The sequence below is a fragment of the Phascolarctos cinereus genome, unplaced genomic scaffold, assembly GCF_003287225.1.
Source record: "Phascolarctos cinereus isolate Bilbo 61053 unplaced genomic scaffold, phaCin_HiC Scaffold_9;HRSCAF=440, whole genome shotgun sequence".
Lineage (NCBI taxonomy): Eukaryota > Metazoa > Chordata > Mammalia > Diprotodontia > Phascolarctidae > Phascolarctos > Phascolarctos cinereus.
The window spans coordinates 228,815,717-228,840,014 of record NW_027556402.1 but is presented as its reverse complement, the minus strand read 5'-3'; the positions used below and the strand labels follow the sequence as shown (position 1 = coordinate 228,840,014).

Genomic DNA, 24,298 nt, shown 5'->3' with positions numbered 1-24,298 from the left:
TTAAGGATATGAAAAAGAGGCAAAAGACAGTCCCTGCCCTTGAGGAGCTTACAGTCTAATGGGGGAGACAACATGGAAACAAATATATACAAAACAAACTACATACAGAATGAATAGGAAATAATCAACAGAGGAAAGGCATTGAAATTAAGAGGGGATGGGGAAGACTTCCTGTAGAAGGAATTTAGTGGGGACCTAAAGGAAGTGAAGGATTTCAGCAGGCAGAGCAGAGGATGGAGAGAGTTTCAGGGGTCCAGGAAAGCCAGAGAAAATGAGAGATGAAGTGTCTTGTTTGTGGAGCAGCCAGGAAGCCATTGGATCACAGACTATGTGTCAAGGGGTAAGGTGTAAGAAGGCTGGAAAGTGGGAGGGGGCTGGGCTATGAAGGGCTTTGAATGCCAGATAAGATCTTTGCCCAAGAAGGCAAGAGAGAACATTTCTACGAGTGACTTCCCAGAATCCCAAATCTACACCTGTTCCCCTTGCTTGAGAACCTTGCTATTCATTTTTCAAATATTATAGTTAATTTTTTCCAGAACTAACTGTTTATTCAAAAACACTTCTAATTTTCCGCAGTCAACCTTGATATGCCTCACTAGAGCTTTCAGGTACAATCAGTGCTTGCTGCGATAGGAGTGAGGCACTCATTCATTCTCCTCTCTTAGCCTTACTTCACACCTCCATGGTTTTGTTGGGTGAAATCCCTAATTGGCTCCCAACCTGCGTTATTTAAAATGACCCTTTTAGGTGCTCTGGTGTAGAAACAATGTATACAAATCTTTTCATGTCCTAGGGCTAGTCTTAACTTTTAAACTGAAGGAGTAGCGTGACTGCCACAAGTTATTTAAAAAGAGTTCATAGAAAAGTTCAGGGAAAGGGTGACAATACTTTGATTGACACGAAAGACGGGATGTTTGTAATTTTAATCAAATTTAAATTGAAGACATACTTCAAATAATATGTCAAGCTAATGTTATTGAGTTTAAACTCTAATGACAACTACTGTCATTATTAGTTAAATATAGCCATTGTGCCTGTGGCAATAAAGGATGACACTTAAGAACATGCAGAAACAAAGAACTCAAGCATTTACAAAAAAGGGAGTAACTAGAAACTCCATTGAACACAGGAATGTGACCTGGATCTAATCTATTTACTAAACACAGAAGCAATTGTATTGGGGGCAGATGACATAATTGAATATAACATTATGTTTTCTTACTGTCAGAACATTTATATTTTAAAAACTCATCATGCTCCAAAGAAATGATGTGCTCTTTCGTACTTAATGCCATTATCTATAACTATCTGACAGTCATAACAGCATTAATGTGTTTTCAACGTATTACCCAATGCAAGAGAATAAACTTGAAAAAAAGGCAATTTGATTTTTTATAATTTCATTGATTTGACATCTTAATCCTTGCCCTTTCAATAGTGACAGGATACATTAAAAATGGTAAATCACAGGTGTGTGATTTACATAATTTTATATAAGGGGAAAAAATCAGTGCTTTAGGTATAGACAAAGTATATTTTAAAATATAGACTGAAGATATATAAAGAAACTCTGGGTGTAGCTATCATCCTTTATCTCTCTTCTTTCAGCCCATCTCCTTCAAAAAGCTATTTATACTTATCCCTCTCTTCTCATTAAAAAAAAAAAACAACCTTTTACAAACTGGTTTCTGACCTCATCCTAAATTGAAATTGCTCTTTCCAAAGTTAGCAGTTAATTTCCAAATCTCATGCTCTTTTCTCCATTTTCATTTATCCTGACCTCTCTGCAGAATTTTACACTGTTGCCCATTTTCTCCTCTTGGGCATGATCTCTTATCTGAATTTTTATGTGTTTTTAAATGACATTATTCTCTTTTGGTTATCCTTCCCTATCTGACCTCTCCTTCTCATTGCCCTTTTCTGGTTCTTCGTCCATGTCATGTCCATGAACTATAAGTGAACATCAAGGCTCTGTCCTCAACCTTCTTCTCTTTTTCCTCTGTAACCTTTACCTCAAAGTACTGTTTGCGTGGGACTCTCCTTATTGCTGGGGATTGATTACTCAGTGCTCCACATCTATGAGAAGATAGGGTTGGCAAGAGCATGAGAGATGACATCTTGATCTTTTGGCTTCCTCTTTTAAGAGAGAAGTCATGTAGTTCTAGACTCCTTCTGGAGCCCTAAAGTAAAAGAAATTCTCTGGGAAGAAGCCAAGATGTAGAGGAATCAGTACCTTGATGACGGTCCAAGACCCAGCTTACTATAAGAGATTTCAGGAAATCTCCCCCTTAGAGGGGGAAAGTCTGAGACTCTCTTTCTCTAAGTTACATTGTTCCCAAAGGGAGACTTTGTTCACTTTGCACATTGTCTGGAATAAATTCTCATGTGTATTCTTCTGATTTCTTTTCTGCTATGGACTTGGATAACTTGGTTTATTTTGCTGCTCACTGTGGGTGTTCACTGTAGAACTGGCATTTGGTGGGAAAGAAGTGAGGCCTTGGATATATAACTTTGGACACTTTCGCCGTTATGGAATAGTGATTAGGAACTTAGCTTGAACCTAAAAATTATTTCCCCTAGACTAACAATATTTAAGGGAGCAGATAGCCTTCTAGTCTGGTGCCCCTTCTCTCCAAGGAGAGCGGAATGTCCAGCATCTGGCCCCAGTCTCCTGCTTCTCCTCCTGTCAAGAACCAAAGTCTCCCTTGGAGAAGGATACAGGGAGGAGACTTGAGAGATGTCTATTCTTGTCTTCCTGTGAGCCACATCTAGACCGATCTGTGTGGACGTGTATAACCCACACGGGCAGAATAACACACGCCGTAACACGCACGAACCCCTTGTGTCTCTATCCTCCCTCACCTGGTGACCGTTTCATTCCTATGGGTTCAGTTATCATCTCTGTGTGGATGAATTCCAGTTCAATAAATCTGACCACATTCTCTGTCTCCTGAACTCCAGTCCTACATTGAAAACCTCGGTGTGTCCAAAGCAGAAGTCATCATCTTTCCTCCAAAGGTACCCCCACACCTTTGAACGCCCCTGTTACGTTGGATGGTTTTTATCTAGGTTTGCAGCCTTAAGTGAACTTGATTCTTCACTTCATCACACTACACATCAAATCAGTTGCTAATTCTTGTAATTTTTGTCTTCTCCTTCACTCACACAGTCATCACCCTAGCCCAAGCCCTCATTATTTTGTACCTAAAGCATTTTGGTAGCCTCTTCTTTGGCTTTCCTGCCTTGGTCTTTGCTACACAGTGAGCACTTCACACGCTCAGACTTAATCCGTTCACTACGTCGTGTGGCTGATGGATGGATGGATGTGCATTTCTGCTATCGCTGGACTAGGCTGAGTGGGTTGCTTGAGACCTTGGTCTTTATCCTCTGGCTTCAAGCAAATTCTGCCTAGACTCCAGTTCCCAGACTCTGGTGGCTCACTCCCTTGACCTTTTGGAGCTGTCAAGGTTAGAGCCATTCCCAGTCTTTTTCACCTGAAACAGGAAAGAACAGACTAAAAGAGAGAAATAACAGAGGCTCATAATCACAGGCTACCAGTCTGAGAAGGGCAGGGCCCGAGACCCTCACGTCATTATCTCTTTCACTTAAGCTGCTGCTGGGCAGGAAGTAGGCAAGGGGAGTGGCTCCGGCTGACTAGCACCTTTTCAGCTATCATCCAGTCACAAATATCTCTTCATCACATAGTTATCAGGATAGAACCAATTATAGAATATCTAGTCCACACTGAAAAGCTGGATACTTCCTTTGTGCCTAATTATGCCTTTCTGGAAGGAAGCTTCCCAGCTTTTTCCACATGGGGGATGGCATAAGCACTTCCTCTCCCCCTGCACATTGCATATAGATAGAAGCTTTATTGAGAAAATTCAGCCAAAAGGTTGGAAATTATTGCAGTAATTATGAAGGGAACTCTCAGGATTTCCATATTCTCTTGAGAACATCTTTATTAATATCTTTCATCCTTACATTGCTCTCATTAGCAAACGTATCACTCTCTATTCTCCTACCCAGGGAGCAATCCCTTGTAGCAAAGAATAAAACAGGAAAAGAAAGGGGAAAAGCAATTCAGTAAAAAACAATCCAGCACATTCAGATAGTCAATGTAAGGTTCCTTACCAGTTGCCCTTCACCTCTGCAAAGAAAGGAGGGAGATACATTATCTCATCTCATCTCCAGGGCCAAGCTTGCTCACTGTAATTGCATGTGGTTCAGATTTTTTTTATTGTTCTTTACATCATTGTCACTGTGGCTATTCTTTTACTACTTCTATTTACTTTGCTTTGCATCAATTCATATAATTATTACCATGCATTTGTTTTCTTCATATTTGTTATTCTTTATTATGCACTAATATTCCCTTACATTCACATAACATGGTTTGTTCAGTCATTATTCAATCAAAGGGTATCTAGTCTCGAGGCTATGTATTATGATGAAAAGAGTGCTTGATTTGTAGTCGGAGGACCTGGCTTTGAATCTAGTTCTGCTACTTGCTGTGTCACCTTGGATAAGTCACTTAACTTTTTGAACCTCATGTGTTCTCTTTTAGTCAGTCTTGTAGCAAGTGTGGGAGAGCCCTGGGAGGGGGCACTTGGTTTTTCTTTGGAGATCTCTCTTCCACATCCAGTTAGTGGTAAAGCCTAATATTGATAATAAGCTTTTGCAAAATGGACAGCCCATAGCCAAAGCAGTGAAACTATAGGTATTTCACATTGCAAACACCTCAATCTTAATAAAGTGTAGGATGTGAGTTTCAAAACTAGGTTGAATTAGATGGTGTCTAAGGTCCCTGCCAACTCTAAACCTATGATGCAGTTCTTTGCCACTCTTCCTAATAATATCGTGTGTGTGTGTGTGTGTGTGTGTGTGTGTGTGTGTGTTTATATTGTTTTAGGGTTTGCAAAGCACTTTGCGTATGTGATCTCATTTGATCCTCACAACAGTTCTCTGAGATAGGTGTTATTATTTTCCCTTGTTTTATATATGAAGAAACTGGGGCTGATAGAGGATGACTTCCCTGAGCTTCCTTAGCAAGGTGTCCAAGGTGTATAGGAATGGAACGCAGGATTTTCTGACTCCAAGTTTAAAACCCTATCTACTGAGCCACCTAATTGCATAAAAATTCACTTTTTGTGTAGTTTGTCATACATTGGATTTTAATCTTTGACCTCCTTAGAGTAAATGCCTAGTAGTGGAATCTCTTGGTTAAAAGATAAGGCTCTTTTATTCACTTTTTAAAAAGCATAATTCCAAATTACTTTACGAAACGGTTGGACCAATTCATAACTCTACCAATGGTGTAGTGTGTGCCAGGCTCCCTTTCAATAAGATTTATGTGTTAGAATCATAGATGGACACCTGTATTGCTTTGGACAGAATAGCACACCAGAAGACAGGTGTCCCTATCATCTGTGTGGATGGTGGACCAAATAGAACAATGGGCAGTGAACAGACGACATGCAAGCAACCTCACCAGTAGGATTAGTTAGCACAAAATCTCTTCCCCTAAATTCATGTGTAGATTTGGGCATATCAGAAGGCTGGATGGAGGCCAGTGTAAGCCACAGAGTAATTAATTTGTAGAGTCACTAATGGTTATACAAACATTTATCTGTCAAAAGAAAATGGCCAGGAGGGAGGGGGTATATACTATACACATAAGAGAGGCTTACTAGACTCTTGTTGACTTGACTTGACTTGTTGACCCTGTTGAGTAGGTTAGAACCCCCAGATGGTAAGGCTTTGGGATACAATTATGAAATCCCCTAGGGCTTTGAGTTTCTCCTGGAGTAGGAAGGGCTACTTTGGGGATGGCTCACGGGAACTTAGCAAGGAGCTCTGCAGCTAAGAAAAAAAAAAAGATTGGGCAGGGAAATTCTTTAGGCAGGGAATAGGGATATTTCTGAAAACAGCCTTATGTCACTACTATACATTTTTATACATTCTGGAGCTCAGGATGAATCATGCTTTCCAAAGTTCAGGAGCATTAAGAGAAATAGCTCTGACTTTGGACTGGAAAATGAAGTCACTAGAAAAGTGAACTAGCTAGAATATTACAGAAGGATCATGCCCCTATAGAAGGCTCCATTCACCCTGAAAGTAAAATTGTAAATGACCATCAGCACTGCTGACATCAGATAGTGACTGCTTGTTCTTTTGGTCAAATGTTCTCTTTTGATCAGTCTTTTGGCAAGCGGGAGAGCCCTGGGATGGGGCACTTGGTTTTTCCTTGGAGATTTCTCTCCCACCTCTAATTAGTGGTAAAGTCTAATATTGATAATAAGCTTTTGCAAAATGGACAGCCCATAGCCAAAGCAGTAAAACCATAGGTATTTCACATTGTAAAACATCTTAATTTTAATAAAATGTAGGATGTGAATTTAAAAATACCTACAAGACAATGTGACACTCTTCTGGAGTCTCCACCTTTCAAAAGGAATTAACATCTACATACTTTTCATTCTTTCTCCTTAAGTTGCTTTGCATATCTAATCTATGATATCAGTATACTTTTGTTGATAGGTGAAGGGGGTGGGAATTGGCTGACACTCTGGAAAAGTAAGATTTGCCTGTAAGGACTATTTTTTGTCTTCATCACTTTCTGCTCTTAAGAGACAGTCATTGAGAGTTGGAATGAACCTTGGAGATAATTTTGTCCAAGCTTCCTCATTTTTCAGATGAGGAAACCAGAAAAGGGAAATCCTTTATCGAGGCACTTGCAGCATCAAGGGGTATCATAGTTTTGTAGACCCCCCCATCCAGAAACCCAAGAAATTAAAATACCTAGAAAGTAAACACAACATGCACCCACACACGTGTGAGCACATGTATACACACATGTTTCTAATACTGTTTCTGTTTGACCACATACATTTTAAGGCAAATACCACTGGATATAATAAAAAAATAATAATGATAGTGCTTTAAGGTTTGCAAAGCACTTTAATATGTTACTTCATTTGATCTTCACCACAACTCTGCAAGGGAGGTGCTATAATTATCATCCCCATTTTACAGATAAGGAAAATGAGGTACAGAAAGGTTAAGTGACTTGCCCAGGGTCACGCTGCTTTTAAGTGTCTGAGGCAAGCATTTAAACTCAAGTTTTCCTGACTTCTGGAGAAGGAAAAAGCAAATCACTCTAATATCTTTGCCAAGAAAACCCCAAATGGGCTCACGGAAGGGTAAGATACAACTGAAATGACTGAACAACAACAAATTCCTGAATTCAAATATGAGGTAAGAGAAATATGTTTTTGCAATTCCTAACCCTCCCTTTCCCCATTTCTGTGATGCTCTCTTCTCCAGCTTCAGATACTCAGCGTCCTTCAGCTTTCTGACTGACTCTCCCTACCAACAAAAGAAAGGCTCTGGGTAATTTACACAGGGACCAAAATGCATCCCAACTAATATATTACCTTTCCCACACTATTTAAACTTCCTTTCCTTCCCAAACCCTGATTATAGTGATGTATACTCCATAGAGCCTTTTGCCTAGAAAAAAATGCATATGGAAAGAAAGAATGAATGAATGTGAAGGGTAAATAGAGATGCATTGGCTTAAAGGAATTAATGAAGTATTTGTAGAAAACAGCAACTCATTTTTTCTGGGGGCTGGATAACTCAAGTTGGGATTGGAGAGTGAGTAAGAGAATTAGGAAAAACTTGGTCTTGGGGTGGGGTTGATACAACTATACCTATAGTTATAAATATCCAGGGATAATTATGCAAAGAGCGCACAGCACTTAGTAGTAATCAAGAAACGGAGAGGATTAAAAAAGACGGAAAGTATTATTGCAGTGATTGAGGTGATTAGGTCTTGCCTGAAAAGGTTTCGTGGAGAACGTAAGTCTTGAACAAAGATCAGAAGTATTCATATGTTCTAAGAAACCATTATGAGTCTCCCCAGTGTTCCAAGGAGGGAGTGATGTGATTGACATTATTCTTTATTTAGGGGATCCTCACCACTGTGTGTCAGTCATATAGAGTGATTCATTTAACGTGATATTTTTCAGAACAACCACTTACCAATGCATCTAAATTTGTGTTTTGTATTATTAAGTTAAGAAAAGCAATTTTAAGACATTTTGTCCTCTTTTTTATTTGCTAATACATGCCATTAGTAAATTTTATAATCATGTCACTAAAATTCTCCTATGAGAACTTATTTTTTTCTCTTGCTTTTGAGTTTGGTTTAGTAAGGACTCAGATACAAGTCTATTTTCAACATTTGATTCCTATGTTCCTCCACTTTTAAATCTCCTAATGTTTTATATAGAATAAAAATATACTACTACTCATATTGACCATTAGCCCACCTACTGTACCACTCTTACCTTCCATTTAGATCCTTTAAGTTTTCCATATTCCCTCTTAACTCAGTAGCTTTTTTCCAAAGCCTGTATATTTTCCAGACTTTACCTGTGACCTTCTCATTTCTACTATTGGCTGTCCTCCAGGACCCAGACTCCAGTAAGTGCAATAAGGGACAGGATAATGAAAGCGCTAATTAATCACTATTAGTAAAAGGTTAATCTCTTCCAAAAATACAGTGTAGCTGCAATTCAAATAAGGGTCAACTTAATTAAATAGTTGTTGTACTGCTATATGGAAAGTATAAATTCAATTTTTAGTCTTACTGTTTTACTCTGTAGATCATCAGAACTTATAACTGTAGTTCTCCAAGTGCTTACAGGGAATGATTGTCTCATGTTCTCCCATAGCCACAGATGTGTCTGATTAAGCAAAGTCGCTGCCTTTTTCAGTAGACAAATATGGATTGGGTGAACTGGAATTTTTATTTGGAAGTAAGGTGGATGATTCAGAAGGGTTCTTTGAGGATGTTTACATCTGTTGAGACAATATCAAGGCATAACATTATATAGAACTAGTTATGAAATAGTAGTCATACTCAAAAAAGAGATGATTTGAGATGAGATGGGGAAAGTTTGAGACTTTTCATTTTCCATTAAAATTTTTTTTCCCTTTGCTACTGAAGTTTGCCCCTTCGAATGTGCTCTTTGGCTCATTGAAGCCATGAGGAACATGTGATGATTCCAAATAACTAGTCTTTAAACTGCCTTGTAGAATGGCTTAGAAGTAACTGGTGAAGATTTGTATATAGGCATATATAAAATAAATACATGTTAATTTACGGGGGGATACTAGCAATTGAAGAATCAGGGAGGGCACCATGTGAAATTGAAGGAAGGTCTTGAATGGAATCTTGAAGGAAATTAGGCATTCTAAGAGGCAGAGGTGAGGAGAGAATGCATTCTAGTCATGGGAAACAGATAGGGATGAAGGTAGAAGATGGAGAGCTATATATGAGGATAAGTAAGAAGGCCAGTTTAGCTAGACCATAGTATTGGTCAAGGCTGGAAAAGTTGGTCAGAACTAAGTTGTGAAGGCCTTTAAGTGCCAAAAAAGAGGAATTTAGATTTGATGCTAGAAGAAACAGAGAGATACTGGAGTTTATTCAGTTGGAGAGAGACACAGTTCACATGCACTTTTGAAGTCACTCTAGCAAGCTGGGAATGGGTTGGGTGGGAAAATAATGAGTTCTGATTTGGACATTTTGAGTTTGAGATGTCTGGGGGACATGTAGTTTGAAATGTCAAGTGGTCAGTTGGCGATGTGAGACTGGGGCTCAGGAGAGAGCCATGAGTTCCTGGGGAATCTGGGCTTCTGATTGGTGAGCATTCATCTTGTCTTTTAGTCACCCAGACCCTTCATACCACTTCCTAACCTCCTAGATGTCATGATACTTTCTAGAATTTTCCAAAGGAATGAGGTCCAGCTTATTGGCCTGGAGTTTGCAGTCTCTGTCCTTCTCCCTGTCTCTGTCACTGTCTCCTTCTTTTCTTAGATATTGGGACATTTGGCCTTTCCTAATCTTGTGGTAGCTCTGTATGATCTTTTCTGGGGTCTTTGAAATATCGACGGCCACGGCTCGCAATCACACCTACTTGTTCTTTCAGCCCCTGAGGATGGAGCTCATCTGGGCCATGTGACTTGAATCCATCAAGCACCTTAGGTGTTCTCAACTCCCTGTTAGTCATTTTTGTTCAGTCCTTTCCAGTGCAAGGGTCATTCTCCTTTGTAGAAAAGACATAAGTGCAGCAAACTGAACAAATCTGCCTTCTCCCTGTCGTCAGTTGCTTTTGTCCCATCTATCACAAGCAAATGTCCTTTGACTCTCCTTTCTCTCTCAATATACTTTTTAAAAACCTGTTTCAATTGTCTTTCATTTCCTTCACCAACCTCAGCTCATTCTGAGCCTTAGCAATCCTGACACTGTTTTTACAAGTCTGTGCCATGTTTTTATATTCATTCTCCGACACCTGGCCTTGCTTCTATCTTCGGTCTTTTTCTTTTTAAAATCTACATTTGTTGTTGACTGTCCTGTACAGCCACATCAGTCTCTTCAGACCAATTCCATTTTTCCTCGTAATTCTTGAACATCTCCCATCCCTCCTGAACTGCCTTCCCCTACAACAGAGTCAGAGTTGATAAACATTTATTAAGCACCCACTGCGTGCCAGGCACTGTGCTAAATCCTGGGGATACAAGGAAAAGTACGACAGGCCCCGTCCTCAGAGAGGACAACACAAAGAAATAAATTTCTACAACTTTTCGCTCCATGGCATCCTGCCTGTATTTCCTCTGAAGCCACTGAAATCTGCTTTCCTTGAATCTGGGGTGTGTGTCAAACTAGTTTTTCTATTTTCTATCCTAAATTCGCAGATGGAGTGGTCAGTTCCTCCTAAAGTTCCCATCCTTTTCACCTCAGCAACTGATCCTTGCCTGTTAGTGAGAATCTGATAATGAATAGAATATTTCCTTGTTGATTCCTCTACCTTTTGAAAGATGAGCTTATCACTAAGGCAAGTCAAAAAGTTATTAGATGCTCTGTTTTTGACAGAAACAGTGGTACAGAAGATGGCTGGATAATTGAAGTCTCTCATGACTTGTTTATCTTTTTCTGTGCTAAGCTTCTGATCCATTTCCTAAATCATCTATTTTTTTCTTTGTCCCAAATCATCTGTTTCTCCCTACTTTGTCTTTTATCCAAATACTCTCTTTATGTGTCCCCTTTCTGGTTCCTTCTTTCTATGCAATGCTACCCCAAGTCTACTTACCCTATTCCTCTTGAATAAAGCATGCCAATCGAGAGCTATAATAATCCAGTCAGTAATCATATCCCACCAAATGTCAGTTTGTTGTGAGGATAAAATGAGATAACATTTGTAAAGAGCTTTGTAAACCTTCAGGTGCTTCATAAATGCTACTTATTCCCTGTGAAGGAGTGGACCATACACAGGGCCCAGAGCCCTCAGGGATAGATGACTTCAAGTGCCCACACTCTCCAGCCTGCCCTTGGTTCTTGAAAATCCTGTTGTAAGGCCTCGCTGGGACACTCCAAGGCTTAGGATGAGTCAGTCCTCTGTGCTAAGTAGGAGATGCTGCTGCACTCTTTGCAAGGAAGGCCCCTAGGTATGGGAGCAAAACCAGGAGAGGCAGGCTCAAAATCTTACTCATTCTTTTTGGTTCCCCTTAAACTCTGCTGTCACCTTAAACTCCCCACCACTTTAGACTCTAGTGAAGTCCTGCCTCTTTTAACTCCTAAAGCGCTCATTCTCTGTACCATTTATTTTAGCACTTTATTATTCCTGGCACAGTTATTTCAATTAATCAATCAACAAACATTGATTAAGCAGTTGGTCTGTACCAGGCATTGTATTAACTGCTGGTGATACAATAAAAAAAAAAGCAATTCCTGCCTTCAAGGAGCTTACATTCTGATGATAGGGACAACATATATAAAGCAGAACATACATAAATACAAGAACATACAAGATATACCGAGGAGAGGAGAGTTAACCTTAGACGGTACTGTTTCATGTGTACTTGTCTTTGTAACTCATGGAAACCCACATCCTTGTAGAATGAGTCCTCCAGACAAGGATGGAATTACACCCACCTAAGGGGAACTTTGTACTCCAGGAAGGAAGGGGCAAAAAACCCAACAACTTCCACATGCCTGTGTGTTACCCTTTTGTTATGTATATTGTCTAATCTTGAGCCCACTTTGCCCAGGACTCTTTCCATATTTTTGGGAGAGTATGTCCCAGACATCTTGGGAGAACATATTTATATTTTAATCTTTGCTATACTTTTTCAGTGAATACTTTCATTTGCAAAATCTAATTGATGTTCATTGGTGACTTAACATTGGGGATAAATCAACTGGTGAAATGATAGTGGAGAACACACCAAACAGGGCTCATGAGTAAGAGACACACACCCTGAGTGTTACCCCTACGGGGAGAAATAGTAGCTTTTCTCTGGGGAACTAGTCCAAATGTGAGTTTGGAGATTGAACCTGGAGCTCGTGATACATTCCTAAAGGAGATTCCAGTTGATCCATAAAATTTACCAAAGAAAGTTCAGTTTTCCTTTACCTGTTCTTAGAGATGGAGGTTGTTTAGACTGCTAAGCCTGTTTTCTATTTTAATTAGGAGCAAATTTTGTTAAGTACTATTTTCATGTCAAAGGAGGCCACAGGTTTTCTAAGGTTGTTGCTGTAGAAAAGACGTGCTTGGACATTTTAGCATTTAAATAAATAAAGCCCTTTTCAGCTGCTTGTAAAGAGAAGTATGCTTCTATCATTGGAATGAATACAGAACAGATCAAAGAGAGGTATTTTTACTCTTTTCTTGAAAAGAATACTTAGTCTAAAATGATTGTGTAAACAAAATAAATGTCTCAGGTGCAAATGATCTCTATAATGAAACCCTTTGGGAAAAAAAGAAGAAACATCAGTAGTGATTTAATGTGTAGTATTTGGTGCTTATGTGCTTACCTCTACATTTTCAAAACCACACATGCTGATTTAGCTGCACTCAGTTCCTGTACAGAGCTTCGAAAATATATAGGTCTGAATGAAGTTAATGAAAAACTTTTTTTAAAAAAATCTTTAGTGAAGTAATTTGACTTTCACCATGGATTTCCTAGCATGTACCTGCTTTGCGAGGATAAGGACAATCTTTACATTTAGCACATGAAAACCATTTTAGAGTGAATACTTTTTTTAGAGGTCATATTCTTAAAAATAACAAAGATGAGGGGAGAAAAGTTATGAAAAAGAAAAATGTCTTTCCTAAACCAAAAGGGACATGTAGCTTTGAAGAACAGAAAACTTAAGAGGAATCAGATGAATAAAGCAAAAGAAACCAGGAGCTTTTGTACAGGTGAGAAGCTAAATGATTCTCTGATCAGTGATAGAGGCATGCTAAGGTGAATTTTAATTATGACTAAATTGTGGTATTACTCTTTCATACCCTGAACATCTGTTCCCTTCAGGAATGATGATTTATGCAGGCTATCAGAGCAGACAGCTTGCTACAGCTTATGTCACGGTTAGTGGGAAACTGGGGGTAACATTTCAGAATACCAGCATCTAAATGGAGACTGGCCAGTGGAGATGATGAAGCTGAGGGGGGAGGGGAGGTATAATGGGTCCATTTTTAATTTGGAAGCCAAATATTGACTTGACTTAAACATTTTTTTTTAGACCATCTGTTGTTAATGAAGAAAGTAACTTGGACAGTGAATGGCCTGATGTTGCCTACTGATGTCAAAAGAGGAAAAACCAAGTCTCTGTTTTGTAGTAGAATGAAGAAACATACCGAGAAGGCTTCAGTATCAATTTGGGCTTTTCAGAATGGCAAGGGTCAGGATGGATGTGAGATAACAATTGGTCAGGATGCACAGACAGAGGTAATATTAACTAAACACAATGTTTCTTAGAGAGTGAACTTGGTTTCCAATTTTCTATAGTTCTTTTGTCATTAGATGTAGAAAAAAAACATTTTCTATAAACTGGCGAGAGCTCATATTGTTAAAAAATTTTAGCTGCCCAGAAGAACATGCAGTGTCACACTTAGTAAAATATATTAACTTCAAAAAATGATAATGACCCTCCAATAAATCTTTAAATTAAAATAGTCATTCATTCAGTTATAAATTACCTTTATAGGGAAAAAGGGGAAATAGAATAAATTAATCTTTTATCTTATGTAATAATAAATCATATTTTAAGAAATTAGTATTTGTAAAGCACTTTGCAAACCTTAACATGCTGTATAAATTCTAGCTATTGTTTAAACTTATAATAAGTATAGTTTGAGATAGGCCAATCTTTTACTATTATTGGCACAGCATCTTGAAATGCATATATACGTATACATATATATGTACATATATTTGTGTATGTGTGTATGTATGTGTGTGTGTGTGTATATGTATATATTCCAAGTACTGTAAACTCCAAAAAAAAAATCCCAATCATTTTGTTATATTGAGATTTCATTGTTTTGACTACTGTACAAAACAAGGAGATTGTCCAAGGCTGGGTGCAGTCTTATTTAGTGGGTGGACAGGTAAGAAGTGAGGGGTTGGTAACTTAGAGGTTGACCTACTACTGGGTACATACATTTCTCAGGAAGTCATCCCTGGCTTTTATATACTTGTTATCTGAAGAATTTCTCCAGTTCATGACTCTTATGCATTCTTAGAATTTTCATCAGAATAAATCACCAAGGGATGTCTTTTCTGAAGAGTTTGAAAAATTGTTCAGATGAACATATGTCTAGGATTGTTCAAATGTGGTCTGGTGTAGACAGAGGAGGAACAAGGGATTTGATAACCTCTTGAATCCACCTAAATTCATTAATTATGATTTTCTGTCTTCGAGGTAAATTTGGGTGTACTAGTCACCGCTAAGTGACATTTTCTTAGATGAGAGGTTAAATATACATAAAAATATTATTGTTACTATGCTTTCTGAAAGTATTTTATTTAAAACTAATTAATAAAAGTAATCTTATCTGTGTGACTGACAGCTGTAGGATTTGTTTGGAATTTAATGAATTTGAACAATTGGTAGAAATTTACAAGGCTAAATGATTCTGGAATTTTAAAAATTGGTTAGACTAGGAGTCAGCAGACTCTAAGGCTCACAGACTGAATTATGCCCACTGCTTGTTTTTGTGTGGCCCACAAGCTGAGAATGGTTTTTACATTTTAAAATGTAGTATGCTGACCCCTGTATTTAATGAATATGTATTTGCTTACTCCATACTACTTTAGGATTTGTGGCAAGGTAATATAAGAAATGGTAATCCTTGGATACTGAGAGGAGGCTGTGAAAATGAAGGGACAAATTGGAAATTATTTTGAAAAGGAAATTTGAGATGTTAACAGGACTGTTTAATTATCACAGGAAAATCCATATAGATGTGAATTACTTGCTGAAACAGTCATACAAATATAAAGGAATCAGGACCAGGAAGATATGCAAATTTCCCCCCTTTCACTCAGATGAGCATTGGCAAGGTCAGACTCTCCTATGCTGCTGCTAATTATTTAAAAATAATCCTTGATGAGTGGCCAGATCTATAAACACAGCATAGATTATCTCAGTGAGATTTAGAGACAATCATTTAGACACAATGGTCAGTTAAATATGACAGTAAAAACAATAATTTTTCTGTACCTCAGAAATGACTTAAGGATGGAGGTAATTTTTGAGCCAGTAGGTTCAACTGTCCAGGAAGGACAGTTCGTTTATTTATTTTGGGATCTTAATGGAGATAGAGGAGGAAGTGTGGAATAGTGAGCCGAATAACCCAATTTGGAGTCAGGAAGACCCGTGTTCAAATTCTCTCTCTGACATTTACTGAAGTGTGACCATGGGCAAGTAACTTAGCCTCTCTGTGCCTCAGAAGACTCCAAAACTTAACTTCTAAATTGAATAGTGGTGACTTGTGCTGCTAAAGGGAATCACACATGATAAAATCCATAGATAAATTTGAAATAGAGGTTGGAAGTTGGACTTCCTAATTGACTGCAGGGATATAAAAAGAAAGCTAACCCATTAAAGCTGAAAGAAGGTGGTCTTGGGGCGATTTTATGGAATCCCAGTGAATGCAAGCAGCTGCTTAGTCTAAGATGGGCTCATTCAGCTGCACAGTTGAATAACTCCAGAGACATATAATGGATTAAATAGCCTTAGATAGAGTTGCAAAGGATCGATCTGCAGTGAATAATTAGAAGCTAACTCTATATCTGTAAATCTTTGAGGCTTATCTGGTTGAAAATCATGTGGTCACTGTTTTATAAAATTCTGTCTCACAGAGAGTTCCATGGTATCAGTCAGGGACAGGCTACTGGACTGGATGGACCAGGGGTGAGGAACCTTCGGCCTCGAGGCCACATGTGGCTTCTAGGTCCTCAAGTGCATCTCTTTGACTGTGGTCCTCTAGGTCCATCAAAGGGCCACACTTGAGGACCTAGAGAGCCACATGTGGCCTCGAGGCTGCAGGTTCCCCACCCCTAGCATGGACCAGTGGCTGTGTGTGTGTGTGTATGTGTGTGTGTGTGTATCTGTCTGTCTGTCTTAGAGTCAGCTATGTGGCAAAATTTCCCAGAGTCAGGAAGTTCAAATTTAACCTCAGATACTTAGTAGCTGTGTGATCCTGTTTGCCTCAGTTTCCTCATATGTAAAATGAGGATAATAATCACACTTACTTCACGAGATTGTTTTGAGGATCCAATGAGATAATTTTTGTAAAGCACTTTGCAAACCTTGAAGTGCTACATAAATGCTAGTGATTATTATTATGTTCATTACCATAGTAGTTTTGGTTGCTTGAAGGACAGAGGAATGAGGAAAAGACAGATTGGGGGTAAAATATAGAGGAAAGTGAAACACGAAAGGAGAACAATGGTAAATACAGTTGGCAGCAACAGAAAATAACATTGTTAAGGTTTCAGTTTTTGATTGCCAGTCTAATTAACCCTTGGTCTTAAGACATCTTAGCCTTAATGTTTCAGTCTATAATTTTATTCTACTCCTATCTCTTCCTTCTTCTCTTTTCTCTCTTCCTTCCCCCTACTCTATTTACCCCTGTCTCCATTTTTAGCAGGCAATTTATCATGAAAACACTGAGGGGAATAGGTATTATGTGGGAAAATTGCTGCTTCTGGAGGGAACCTAAGACCACAACCAGCAGCATTTCTCTCCAGGAGCCCTTAGAGCCTTGGCCAGAGCAAAGATTCTGAGTATTTGTTAACATCACTGTAAATAGACACCATTTTACTTTCCACAAATAATCATCCATCCCTCTTTAGATCTGCTCTTACTAAGCCTTCAGAATACCTCGTAATTCTGCTCACTGCCAAAATAGCCTATTTGTTCTGGGAAAAATAATAAAGAGAGGGAAAGAATTATCTATTTCAGTCATAGAATTTTGGGCAGGTGAAATATGTGCTTGTAAATGAAATAAATGTATTTCACTTGTTAGAAAAGTGGGGGCAGTGCCTTTAGAAAGAAACAAAATTCCTCCCCACCCCCCGCCAAAGACTTAAAGTGTTTTTTCCCCTATTTGACAGTAAGTGATTTACTTAAAATGGGAAATACAAAAAAGGATCAGAGATCAGAAAAAGACTTTAGAAGTTGATAACTCCTTCTCCTCTCCTTCTCAGCAGAACCGTCCCAGGTAGACTGGTTATTTTACTAAGTGATTAGGATAGCTCAAAGACTATTGGCAGAATGTTCAAGACCAGCATGGTGATAATCTTCCTTTCCTTTGCCATGGTTAGACCATATAGATCAGTAGCTAAGGAGAAAAATAGATAGCTAGATAGATGATAGAAGATATATATGTGGATATGTAGATGGATGGATGGGTGGATAGATAGATAGATAGATACATAGATATAAAGAACAATTACTAAAAATTTATATGTGCCAGGCACCTTGGGAAGTGTTGAGAATACAAATACACATACTACCCCTCAAGGAGCCTACACTGGTTGAAGGCAACACATACAAGGGAATTGGAAAGGGATGAAGCTGATGTACCATATGGAAATAGGGTGAAAAAGTCCAGAGTCAGGATCTGAGCAGAAGAAGAAGTGAGAATGGATGGCCTGGGTACTTCCTCAAAGGGTGGTTTCAGAAAAGTACTCACCATCTGGGGGAGGGAGGTATGGGGAGGTAGAAGAATCTCCAGGATAAGCCAGTTTCTGGGAGTGGAAGTAGAAAAGTCCGGAGAGTAAGGAGCTGACTAGAGAGAGAAATGAGTGTAGATGGCCTATAGTTGGCACTTCCTTAAAGGGTACTTGTAGGAAGGAGCTTACCAACAGAAAGGGCAGAGGGGCAGAGGCATCTCTTCTGGAATGTTGTGTTCAATTCTGGGACCAATTCATCATGCATCTGCAATGTCTACTCGTGATTTGTTATAATGGACCAAATTTGTGGTTTACCCATCTAACTGAATTACATAACTTTTGCTGTGTGGATCATCATTAGAATGAACTCTTTTAAATAGATATGCATCTCATTTTGGAGCCTTTGAAATATTCCAAGTGTGTAAATGTCTGCCAGATGTCTAGGATCAATCCTCAGTCTCTCCCCTGAGCTTTCTTCATGTATTATTAGCTGCTTATTGGGCTTTTTAAACTGGGTGTCCCAGAGGCATCTTAAATTTATTGTGTGTAAAACTAAACTCATAATTTCCTCTTTCAAATTTCTCTGTTTCTGTAGAAAGCTCAACCATCTTTCCACAGTCTCAGGTTTTTACTCAACATTATCCTAGACTCCTCACTCTTCATACCTAATTAGTTGCCAGACCTTGCTGTTTTGACCTTTACAACATCTTTTGCATCTGACCCCTTGTCTCCACTCGAACAGCTTCCACCATAGTTCAGTCCCTCATTGCCTGTTCTCACCTAGTTATTGCAAAGGCTTAATTAGTCTCCCAGCCTCAAGTCTCTCCCCATTCCAGTCCACCCAACACACTGGTGAAAAAGTAATTTTCCATAAACGTAGATTTGATTGTGTGACATTCCTACTGCACCAATTCCAGGGGATTCCTGTTGCCTCCAGGATAAAATAAACCAATCAGCCATATGGGCTCAACTTATCTGTCCAGCCTCATTGTAAATTACTCTATCTTCTGTGCTCTGCAGTCCAGCCCAGTTGGCTTTTTCTCTGTTCTTCCTACCTGATACGCCAACTCCTACCGGTGCGCATTTGCGTTGGCCATCTCCCATGTTTGGGATGTGTTCCCTCCTTACCAACACATCAAAGAGTTCCTTTCTCCCCTTAAAATATAGCTGAGGCACCATCTTATACAGGAAGATTTTCCTGATTCCCTCAACTGCTAGTGATCTACCTCTCAAGTTACATTATACTGAACTATTTTGCATATATTTATATTTATTAACTATTTATGCTATGTGCTTTTTTAATGTAGACTTGTCCCCCATTAGAATTCAATCATGAATTACTTTATTCCTTGCACTTTTATTCATAGCCCCTCAGTTGCCTGGCACGTGCTATGCACTTATTAAATATTTGTTGATTAGTTCAATATGTTATGTAATGGAATTGCAGTGTAACTACTTATCCTTGTGAAAATATTATTGATTTTGGGGAAAAAAACTGTTCAGCTTAAAATGTCCAGGGCATAATAACAAGATGAATTTGATAAGCTGTTTGTTTTTTTTTTAAGCAACTGAGATACCATGGTTCAGTGATAGCTGCCATTTGTCAATTTGAAAAGAGACCAGAAATGAATGAATAAATGAACTTTAAGAAAATTGTAATTTAGGAAAGAGGGAATTTAGAATGGTAATATAATTCTATCTGGAATTATGATGGTACAATCATACAATCATTAGATGATGATAGTGATATTCCACTATTTGGGTGGAAAGTCTTGGAGACTTTTAAGGGATGTGAAAAAAGAACACCCGGAAAAACAAAATTTAATTAAGGATAATCAACATGGTTTCCAACATGAAAGGTCATGGATAATTAGTTTGCTGAAAATCCTTGAGGGAAATTCATTGGCTATAACATATCTTTTTAAAAATTTGGTAAATATTAACAGATAAGTAAAAAAAAATTGATCAAGTGACAAGCATTTATTAAGTACCTAATATGTGCCAAGTTTGTGCCAGGCACAGAAGGTACAAAGACAAAAGCTATGGTGCCTGCCCTCAAGGAGCTTGCATTTTATTGAAGTAAACACGGACATATATAAGGAAATGCAAGATACATACAAAATAAATGCAAACTAATTTCTTTGGGCAAGCCCATTGAGGTCAAGGACCATCTTTTGCCTCTTTATGTATACCTAGCACTTACCACAATACCTGGCACATAGTAGGTACTTAATAAATGCTTATTGAATTATAAGGAGGTATTAGTGGTTGTGAGGATCAGGAAAGACTTCCCGCAGGAGTTGGCACTTAGACTGAGCTTGGAAGGAATTGAGGGAGTCAAGGAAGTGAAGACTGGGTCTAGAGAGTGACAAGATGAGGATGCCTCCAAGGGTTTGAATCTGGGTGACTGGAAGGATGTATTGCCCTTGACCAAAATACAGGTGTTAAGGGTAAGGGTTGTTTTTTGGGAAAAGATAATGAGATCTGTTTGGGACATGTGAAGTTTGAGGTATCTGTGGGACGTTCAATTGGAAATGCCAATAAGCTATAGACAGTGATATTGCTTAACATTGACTTTCAACTTCTGGATTCCCTGGAAGAAAGTTATGGCAAAAAGAACGGGAAAAGGGAGAAAGATTTAAATCAAATAACCATGAGAAGAAAATCACATGGGATACAAAGAGATTTGGACTAATAAAGTAGATCACAGGTTGAAATTGAGGAGGAGATATTTGGCAAAATTTGGGAAGAAATTGAGGAACATTTGAATAACTTTTTTTTAAAAGAACAACTTCTGGGTTGTAAGGGAAGCTGGATGGAGGACAGTTAAGGAGGATATAATAGGATAAAAGAAGATTAAAGATAATCAGGGAGGATTGGGGAATAACCCTGAAGAGGAAGACTGTAGAAAGATAAGAAGAAAACAGGTGACAAAACAAGGCCAAGAGAGTAAGATAAGGTAAACCAAAGGGTTAAGCAAATTGAGAGAATGAATTGGTGGGTGGGAAAATTAGTGAAACAGACAGGAGCTTGGCACAGGACAAAAGAGACATTGGTATGGCTATGACTGTGGAATAATCGAGACAAAAAAAAAACCCCAAGGAATTTGAGTGAGGTCATCAAATTATTAAGAAATGCTAAATGACTTACAAAAATTTCTAGCCAGATTCTTGGGGTTGAGTATCCCAAGATATCCACAGATATCCATGCAAGAAACATATCTGGAAATCTTACCCATTATAGAGAATAGGAGAAATTGTGCAGTGACTTGTATCATTTAATACAAGTATTTAATGTTTCTATTTCTGCCTCAAATGAGTAACTAATACTTGGGTTCCAAGTGTAGGTTACCTTCCTCCTGGTACAAAAGATGAATGTCTTTGAAGACTGCCTTTCCATGCTCCAGGAAGAATGAAGGGCTTCTAAACCTCAATGAGGAAAATGAGGGGTGAATTTGAAGTGGAGGAGAGGAGATTTTACCTTTATGAAGAGGGTGGAGCGTGGAAGAGTTTTACAGAGAGGATAAGGGGAAAGAAAAGGACAACTGTATAGTTAGAACATAGAAACACATTTGAGTCTTTTCTCCAAGAGGAGTGAGCTTGATACTCTGAGGAGGAAGAAGTTGCTTGTCCTACTAAAAATGATATAATGGAGTCACAGAAATTCTCCCTCAAGGGGAAGGGGAGAAAGAGAAGAATATTTGTAGGCAGTGATTCTCTGCTCAAGGGTAGAAGGCAGCTACTTGTCAAGCTAACAACAAAGTCTCTTGTCTTCTTAGGGCATATATGTAAGACATATCAAAGACTCCTTTCCAAAAGTTATCAAAATGGAAGACAATTACCCAAACATTTACTTTCTCACCTCTACAAAATCTTTGTGAAAATGTTTTACATCAGAGGGGGTCAAACTCAGGCCAAAAAATGGTATGCTTGAATCAGATTAAAATGTGATTGGGAAATGTTTAACAAAATAAATAAATAAATACAACATAAGTAATGTTAATTTGTTGTTTTCTAAGTCAATCCACTTGGATTGATTTCTGTTTGAGTCTGATACCACTATTCTATATACATATCTAAAACATCCTTGATAAAAACGTAAGAAGAATAGGGAGACTTTCACAAAGAGTGTTATTTGATGTCACATACGTCTTTACAATCACACAGTTGACTGAAAGGTGTGGAGAATTCAAGGTTCCACTTGTTGATTATAAATACTAAAAATATAAATGCTTTTTAAAAAGCATTTGATTCAGTAGAGCAAAATGTAAGATGTGAAGGCTATTAGCAGGGTCTCTCATATGTCTGTATGCAAAATTCGCACAAGATTCCTTGACAGATCCCAGGCTGGGGAACCCGCAGCCTCGAGCCCACATGTGGCCCTCTAGGTCTTCAAGTGTGCCCCTTTGTTCAGTTAAAGGGCTACACTCGAGGACCTAGAAGACCACATGTGACCTTCAGGCTGCAAGAGATAACTTTGATAACCATCTGATTTTTAAATTTTAAGTAGGAGTAAATATGTATTCACCAAAGGCCTTTGGGATCACCATGAAAAACCTCTAGTGCAAAATCAGAGCATTAGAGTGGTTCTCTGTGGGTGATGAGGTCTTTTAGATGCTATTGTGTGTGGATGTGATTTGTGATCATTTCATCAAAACCCAGAATATTGCAGAGCTTTTTAAATGAAGTGAGACCCATAATCACTCAAAAGTCTAATTACTGACATAAGAAAAGCCAAGTGGATGAAGAATGCCTGTTATCTGCAACTTTGATAATCAATTAAATGGATATCCCATAGAACTGGCCTTTTAATATGTGTGTCTTGGACAGATACTGAAGATGGATGATTGACTGGACTCAAAATTAAATAGTAGGAAAAAAAGCAAATGGATTTGCTTGCACAGTACATTTTATAATCAAAGTGCCTCTCCTAACTAAAAACTTAATTTTTTGAAGCTGTATGCTTCTGGTAATGTTATATGACAGTGACTTACCTAAGAATCAGGAGTATGTGTCAAGGGGAAATGGGGAGTCAGTCATATGGTAGACAGAGATCAGTTGTAGCATATTGCTAAAGACAAAATGTGCCCAAGATGCAACATGAAAGGTTTCAAAGGGATGTATAATTGAATGAAGAGTTGAATCTCTTGAGTCCTGAGAGGAATGGGATAGTAGACAAGCCAGCCTGTGCGTTGCAGTGAGTATCCACTTAATATAAAGAAATGTAAAGACTGACCCCTCAACAGTACCATGCCTTCTAAATAACAGGACTGAGGAAACCAGACAGCAGTCTTATAGGGTAAGAGTGATCATTACCACTGAAGGGAGTATTTATATTAAGGAGATCAAAAACCCATTGAAAATTTCCATTGAAATGGAATCCATTAAGTATTTCATAATACAATGTGTTTTTAAAGTAGAACAATTGTTGTTCAGCCATTTTTTCATCTGTGCCTTGACCCCATTTGGGGTTTTCTTGGCAAAGATAGTGGAATGGTTTGCCATTTCCTTCTCCGTTTCATTTTGCAGATGAGAAAACTGAGGCCAGCAGGGTGAAATGACTTGCCCAGGGTCACACAGCTACTAAGTGTCTAAGGCCAGATTTGAACTCAGATTTTCCTGACTTCAGGGCTGGCATTTATCCACTGCACCTCTAATTGCCCTTAAAGTAAAGCACTTTTTAAAGTAAAAGCGTTTAAAAAGTGGCTAATAAGTGCCAGGTACTGTGGGGCAACTAGGTTGTGCAGTGTATAGAGCATTGGACTTGGAGTCAGGAAGACTCATTGTCATGAGTTCAAATCCAGATTACTAGCTGTGTAACCTTGGGCAAGTCACTTAATCGTGTTTGCCTCAGTTTCTCATCTGTAAAATAAGCTGGAGAAGGAAACAGCAAACCGCTCCAGCATCAGTGCCAAGAAAACACCAAATGGAGTCACAAACAGTCAGACACAACAGAAAAACAATTGAACAACAACAGCAAACTGGTGTAGTCCCTGGAGACACAAAAACAAGCCAGTCTTTGTCCTCGAGGGACTTACAGTCTCCTGGGAGCTGGCCTTGTGGGCTCTTCCTCTGATTGGTCAATATTTCAGGGCGCTGTCATTGTAAGGAAGGGCCTAGACTGGCCATGTTCTCTTCTTCATTCCTCTCCAGGATATACTTCTAACTCTGCCCGTGTCTTCCTCCACTATTCCCTTCTTCCCACTCTTCCTCACCAGGTACTCCATCCTCTCCTCATCGTCTTTCTTTCTGTACGCGTCTTC

The 24,298-nt window shown here is 38.7% G+C and overlaps 1 protein-coding gene across 1 annotated transcript in view; it reads left to right on the top strand.

The window, feature by feature from the left end:
- LOC110192644 (doublecortin domain-containing protein 1) overlaps nucleotides 1-24,298 on the top strand; it is a 113,987-nt gene that overhangs the window by 12,519 nt on the left and 77,170 nt on the right. The window contains 1 exon segment of the mRNA XM_078148872.1: nucleotides 13,595-13,800. Within this exon segment, the coding sequence (XP_078004998.1) occupies nucleotides 13,595-13,800 (206 nt within the window).